The sequence below is a fragment of the Erinaceus europaeus genome, chromosome 1 (genome assembly GCF_950295315.1).
Source record: "Erinaceus europaeus chromosome 1, mEriEur2.1, whole genome shotgun sequence".
Lineage (NCBI taxonomy): Eukaryota > Metazoa > Chordata > Mammalia > Eulipotyphla > Erinaceidae > Erinaceus > Erinaceus europaeus.
In genome coordinates, this window is record NC_080162.1 from 89556164 (window position 1) to 89563737 (window position 7574).

General features: G+C 44.7%; 1 protein-coding gene across 1 annotated transcript; it reads left to right on the top strand.

The window, feature by feature from the left end:
• The first annotated feature begins 2355 nt into the window (after positions 1 to 2355).
• On the top strand, positions 2356 to 3930 carry PI3 (peptidase inhibitor 3). The gene is made up of 3 exons (XM_007530865.3): positions 2356 to 2492; positions 3269 to 3544; positions 3772 to 3930. Exons 1-2 carry the CDS (start codon positions 2414 to 2416, stop codon positions 3541 to 3543), a joined length of 354 nt encoding a protein of 117 aa, XP_007530927.2. The 5' UTR covers positions 2356 to 2413; the 3' UTR covers position 3544; positions 3772 to 3930.
• Positions 3931 to 7574: the final 3644 nt, after the last annotated feature.

Consider the following 7574-nt stretch of genomic DNA (forward strand, 5'->3'; position numbering starts at 1 on the left):
CATAGTGCACAAGGACCTGGGTTTGAGCCCCTGGTCCCCACCTACATGGGGAAAACTTCACAAGCAGTGAAGTAGGCTGCAGGTGTGTCTCTGTATCTCTTCCTCTCTATCTTCCCTGCCCCTCTTGATTTCTGGCTGTCTCTATCCAACAAATAAATAAAGATAATAAATAAATAAATAAGAACCTATATAAAAAAGAAAATATAAAATGCGAAATGGAGGAAGGTAGTTTGGATCTGTACATGTAGATGCTCACCTCATAGATCTTTATTGCTTCTTCCTTCTACCTCCCAGTTATCGCTGCTCACTGTGATTTCAGTTATCACCCCTTTCAAATAAAGAATTCCACCTGCCCTGTTACTGTCTTAGTGTATCACAGAGATTACCTGGGATGTGGCGAAGTATAATTATTGGCCATTAAACTTTTCGATGTAAACTTGCCTTATGGAGTTTTGTTGGAGCCAGGAGAGAATAAAGACATGTTTCACTCTGGACTGTGTCCAGAGATGCCAGGCCTGGGATGTCAGTTCTCTGGCTTCAATACTCTGGTGAGACCTTTCCTAGCTCCTAGGACTTCTTAGTTCCATTTCAGGTGGCACACCTCCTAACAAAATTACAGAACCTAGATATAGACCAGGGCCCATGAGATTTGGCACCTATGCACATGCATCACTTTTAGGGGAATATATATATATTAAAGTAAATGTGTACAATAGTGTGCATTGACTCAATAAGTGCAGCAAGCAAGTAGAAAGTACTTAATCAAATAGTTTCTACTCAGTACTAGATACCCTCCTCACCTACTTCCTATTTCACTTCCCTCAATCACTCTAAGTCTAACCCCATCAGATAAAGACTATAAAAGCTGGGTAAGGGCAAGAGACCAGCACACTTTAATGATGGGCCTTTTGGTCCTTGGATTCCCACATAGATTTGTTGGGCCTAGACCTCTAACAGACCCCTCTCTCCACCATCACTGATCTTCTCCATCAAAAACAACATCATAAACTTTCTTGTGGATGTCTACAGGACCTTGCCCTCAATGTAGAGCAACAGTGGTAGGGACTGCCCCACTCCCTGAAGGGAGGCTGGGTCAACATAGTCTGCCACTCAAGGAAGACAGGGCCTGAAATGAGTGCAGCCTAAAATGTTTCTTGCTATGACCATGAAACGCAAGTTCAAACCGACAGGGATGCAGAGGTTACACAGACTCCTGTGCTAAATATGAATAGACATGGGCCCTAGGCCAGATTGATGGGGTTTATTATTAATGGTGTTTATATACTCTTCCCATATTTGGGAACTACTCTCTGCCCTGATCCAGCTTTCTAGTCCTATTCCTAATTCTAACACCATCTTCCCAGATAATACTTTTAGCCTACCTGCATGTTAGCTATTGAGCTCAGGCAAAAATTACTAAAGTCATGGGCCCCTTTGGAATATACCTAAAATAGACTTCCTAAATTGTTCCATCATGAAGACCCCAAATCTCATCTACTCTATTCTTAACTTTAGGTTCCTGATTATTGAACAATTTGTCCTACTTTGTATATTAATGCTTTTCATCCACCAAGTTGCAGATGCTACCATGACACCAACCTGACTTCCTGACAACCTCACCAATGTGTCCTGGAACCCCACCTCCCCAGAGCCCTACCCCATCAAGGAAAGATAGAAACAGGCTGGGGGGTATGGGTCGACCTGCCAATGCCCATGTCCAGAGGAGAAGCAATTACAGAAGCCAGACCTTCCCCACAATGCACCCCACAATGATCCTGGGTCCATACTCCCCGAGGGATAAAGAATAGAGAACCTTTCAATGGAGGGGATGGGATATGGAACTCTGGTGGTAGGAATTGTATCCCCTTATCCCATAATCTTATTGATCATTATTAAATTATTAATAAAATAAAAGAAAATAGAAAAGAAAATCCCAGTTTGGTGCTGGAAAGGGTAAAACAGTTAAGGTGGGTCAAGGTGGGGTGTGCAGCAATAGTGCGATTGTGGGTTCCTAATGTGGGAACACCCAGGTATTGACAGCAGAGCTTGAACCTACCACAGACTTACTGAATGACTTAAGAATGATTCCTTTGTCTTCTCTGACCTCATCTCTTTGAAAATACAAAGGCTTTATGGCACTTAAGGGCAGTTATCCCTGTTTCTCTGTGAGAAAGTGGGACAGTGCTTAGAGCTATCAGAGGTGATGTAACAGTGTCTGCATTTATGCCAGTGAATAATCATTGGGGAAAGCCCCAAGATCACTCCCAAATTGGGGTGGATATTTCCTGGTAGAACTAAGGAAATAACATCCCTTATAGGTTGTAAAACCACAGCCCCGCCCTTGGTTTCCACCAAGCTGAGTCTGTATAAAACAGGGTTAGGCTTCAGCTTGCGCAAACGCCAACCTGACAACATGAGGTCCAGCAGCTTCTTTGTTCTGGCCGTGCTCGTCATCCTTGGCTCTCTGGCAGCACAGGCTGCTTTAGCAGCAGGTGAGTGGGTCGGGGTGGTTCAAAGTGAGGCTGCCAGTGGCAACCTGAGCCCTGACAGAAGGCCCTTTGCAGCTGAAGACAAGTGTAGAGCTTACAAGTCAGGCCTCTGTCTCATTTAGAGAACACTGAAAATTGCCCAGCTACTCCACAGGCTTTCCATTTAGGCCTCTCTGTGGAAGAATTATCAAGTGTTCTTGGCCTCAGGTGTTAATACCAACATACAATAAAGGATAGTCCAGTCAGTGGAACTTGTGAAACAACGTGTTCCCAACCTGACTGCTCCATAAGTGCTCCTTATCAGCCCTCAGAGAGGAAATTAAGAGCTAGCAGATATCAGAAATCCTGATGATGTATGACCCCCATTTTGCTAAGGAGACAGTTGAGACCCGGGATTGGAATAAGGAACTGTTAAGTCAACCTCATGAAGCTCAAGTCTTCTGGAATTGGCTTAGGCTTCATTCCTCCCCTGCTAAGTTTTCTCAGTGATGATAGTGTGTCCTCTGAAAGTCCTTGTGGTCTGATATTCCTTCTGATATACACAGACTTTGGAATTGTTGAGGGGGAAGTTGGAGATAAGAGAGAAATATGGCTTTGTAGTTCTTTCTCCAATCTAAGAAACAGCTTTCCAGGACCACAGACTTCCTGGTGGCCTTCCCCCACCTCAGTCATGGCTTGGAAGGAGGGCACTGTAGTGAGCAGTGGCTTGAATAGAGGAAACACTTGATATTTTAAGCAGGAATCCTAGTTCTAAATGTGACTGTACTTTTTTCCTACAGTTTCCCGTAAAGGTGAAGACACAGTCAAAGGCCATGTTCTGGTGAAAGGACAAAATCCAGTCAAAGGACAAAATCCAGTCAAAGGGGGAAATCCAGTCAAAGGACAAAATCCAGTCAAAGGCTCAGTTTCCATGAAGTCTGGTTCCTGTCCCACAGTTCTGATCCGGTGTGCCATGTTAAATCCCCCTGATCGCTGTCAGAATGATGCTGATTGTCCAGGGAGCAAGAAGTGCTGTGTGGGATCTTGTGGGAAGGCTTGTTTAATCCCCCAGTAAGGTGAGAACTGGTCACAAAAGGTGACCCCAGAGAGACCAGAGAAGCTGGATGGTGGGGAATAGTCACAAATTGACAGGAAAGAGGCTACAGGGATGGAGAGGATGGAAGGGTTTGAAGGCTATTGCTGAGGTCATGAGGGGTGATATGTGAACTTGATTCTATCTCCCAATGCCTATGAATGCTTTCATCCTCTGAATTACATCTCTATTTCTTTTCTCTCCAACTAGGAGCACCTGTCCTCACCACACTTATGAAGCCCCAGGGCCATAGGCCCTGCTCCCTGTAGTACTCCCCTCCCCTCCAGGGCCCATGCTTCTTCTCATTCAGAATGCCCATGTCTTGGATGTGTCTCCGTTCAACTTTCCAATAAAGACCACATTCTTCTACCTTTTTTTCTGTCTCCTATCACTTTTCGCCTTTCAAAAGCTCCATGAGATGGGTATGGAGTTGTACTCAGCCTCTCCAGTGGAAAGGTAAGAGGATCTAATGAGAATATCCTGGCATGTGAGGGAGGACACAGTCAGGAACAGAGTCTACTCCTGGAGTTTACAGAGACTTTAATAAGAAAACCAGAAAAATGGAAATGTATAATTTTACCTTTTAGCAAAATGGTTTGGCAGTGGAGCAGATTACATAAACTCTAGCCAGTTTTTTCCCTTTCAAAGAGACCCCCCCCAGCCCTGACCAGGCTATTGTCAGCTCAGCCAGGGTGACCAAACATAGCCTGTAGCCCCCTCCTCACTCCCTTTAAATGTCTCCTAAGACTCTTTCTACATAGAATATGTAGAAAGGCAGATGCTATGGAAACACTACTGAATTTTTCATTATTTCCTCTCTGGGCTGCTTTCATTAAGATGTTATTCCTTTGTGTTAAGTAATACCCTGTCCTGGATTCCTGTTTTAACATATGAATCAAGCAAGGCATACCGGGTCCTTGAACCTCTAGTGTGAATGGATAGTGTGACAAGTTCTCTGGAGACACACAGGTTGGTGGTAGAGCAGAGACCAGTAGTGAAACCTTTGAATAGTCTTACGGTCCCTGCTGTGGATGGACAGTGTTGTCCATGGCCCTTGAACAATGAATACCTTTGGAGGAGGATGCTCTAGGTGTCCTATGAACAACTTGGGTTTTGGAGACTGACCTGAATACTAACCCCAGTTTGCCTCCCATCTTATTTGATGATCTCAGAACAATGTCTTTCTCTCTCCGAGCCTCAGTTGTCTATTGAATATAGAGGGGGTTGGAAATAAGTATATAGTGCTAATACTCTGGCTGTGTGTAGGGCCAGCCACTTTGGGTCCTGCCTGCCTCCCCCAGCAGTTGGGGAGACGGAGGTCAGAGCAGCCCCCTGGGGGTCCTGGGGTAGCTCCACATGTTGAGGGCAAAGTGCTCAGGGAGACAAGCAGTCAGCCCTGGGAGAACCTCAGTGGAGCAACTCGTTTATTGAAAGAAAAGGCAGGCAAATACACCCATAACTTGGGTGGGGGGGAAGGTTGAGGTAACCATTAACCCAAATACAGAGCAATAAAATGCATAGTCACATTTTGTTTTTTTTTAACTTTTAAAAATATTTATTTACTTATTTCCCTTTTGTTGCCTTTGTTGTTTTTCATTGTTGTTGTAGTTATTATTATTATTGTTATTGTTATTGGTGTCATCATTGTTAGATAGGAGAGAGAGAAATGGAGAGAGGAGGGGAAGACAGAGAGGGGGAAAGAAAGATAGATACCTGCAGACCTGCTTCACCACCTGTGAAGCGACTCCCCTGCAGATGGGGAGCTGGGGGCTTGAACCAGGATCCTTACACTGGTCCCTGTGCTTTGCACCACATGCACTTAACCCTCTACACTTAACCATCCGACTGGTATAGTCACATTTTGACCTACAGACTATTTGATCACAAGTAAAAGATTACCATACAAGGTTTGGTCACAAGCTTTACTATATATATAATTTATTTTACTTTTTGAGAGAGATGAAAAGAGAGACAGAGAGAAACACCAGAGCACTGCTCAGCTCTGGCTTATGGTGGTGTGGGGGATTGAACCTGGGACTTTGGAGCCTCAGGCATGAGAGTCTGTTTGCATAACCGTTATGCTGTCTCCCCCACCCTACAATGTATATTTTTTCAGAGATAGACTGCAGGCACTTTAGGGTGGGGGGGGAGAGATGCAGCTGAGCAATCAGGATGTTTGCTGGCAGTTTTTAACCACACACAGTAATCTATGGCTTTTAATTAAAGAAGGAAAGGGGGTGTGTCTGGCATGTGAGAGAGGTGCCCATGTCAGGGTCCAGCCATCATAAATTCCAGAGGTTAGGGGAGACCAGCCATATCTCAACCACAGAGTCGGGGGGCAGAGGGTTTGGTATCAGACCCGCTCAGACTTCGTAGAAACTACAGCCTGGACTTTCCCAGGCAATGAGTTCAGCCCCCAACAGCTGTGAATAAACTCTTTTTTCTGTGTTCATCTCCTACTGTAAGATGATATTGAAAGACAAAGGGTTTGGGTAGAGGACAGAAGAAACTGCACCATTGCCCCTTCTAGGACACAAATAGGGGCTCTGCCTGAATCCTGTGGGTGATTGGCTGGATTGTGTCAGAACTTTATACCAGGCATCTTGGAGTACTGCAGAGAGCATTGCCTAAGTTTTTGGTCTATAATAGACAAACACTGTTTTCAGTAAGAGCAGTTTGCTTTTTTAGTGTTTTTTTTTTTCTTAAGTTCAGGTTATAAGACTATTATATCTGTTGTCCTACTTATTTCTTATAAAATCCCTCTCACAAATGCTGGAGATTGAACTTGGGACTTCTGATCCTCAGTTATGAAAATATTTTGTGGGGAATCGGGTGGTAGCCAGTGGGTTAAGCACACATGGCACGAAGTGCAAGGACCAGGGTAAGTATCCGGGTTCGAGCCCCCAGCTCCCCACCTGCAGAGAAGTTGCTTCACAAGCAGTGAAGCAGGTCTGTAGGTGTCTATCTCTCTCCCCCTCTCTGTCTTCCCCTCCTATCTCCATTTCTCTTTGTCCTATGTCCAACAATGACAACAACAACAGCAATAATAACTACAACAATAAAAAACAATAAGGGCAACAAAAGGGAAAATAAACAATAAATAAATATTAAAAAATAAAATAAAATAATAAAATCTTTTGTGTAACCATTATGCTATCTCCCCATCTCAGTCTTTAGTTTTGAAAGATTGATGCCATGAGAGTTCACCCTAAATTACACAGCTACTAACTGATGATAAATTCTATTTGTATAACAAGCAATTATTAGAAAATGGAAAAGAGGGGGCTGGGCAGTGGTGCACTGTGGGGAAAACCCTTCTGTCTAAGAAATCCAGGCCAACATCTCCATGAGGGTCTGAGAGGGTCGACCCTAAGCCCCCTCTTCATAGAAGGAGTGGTCAGCAGGTCCCCACCTGACCTTATGACCTTATGATGGATGGAGTTTTCCAGGCTGGGACCCTTCCTGCACATACTTCCTCGTTCCTTTGAACAAAGGCCATAAATTATTGTGTATGGCCAACTGAAACCCACCGCAAATATCCTGGCTTTGCTCAACTGCCCTCTTCCCCCCTGCCCTGAGGTACTTGTAATTCACCCTTAGAGAAAAGACTGCCTATGCATGATGAGCTCGTGACCAGACCTTAAATGATAACTTTCCAGTTGTGATCAAATACTAGATAGGTCAAGATTTAACTCTGTATTGTGTGTGGATTAATGATTACCTTAAACTTCTTCCTAAACCTGGGGTGTATCTACCTGCCTGTACCCCCGAATAAATGAGTTGTTTCTCTGAAGCTTCTCCCGGAGGAGGTAGTAATTCCTTTCTGCACACTCTCCCTCCTCAGCAGGGTTCCCAGGATCCCTGGGGTGGCCCGTCTCCCCCCACTCCTCCTCTTTGGTCACCAGCCAATGCACAGAGGAGAATTGGCCCCCACAATGCACCAAGTTAAGAGCACATGTTACCATGTGCAAGGACCAGGGTTTGAGCCTTCACTCCCCACCTGCTGCAGGGGA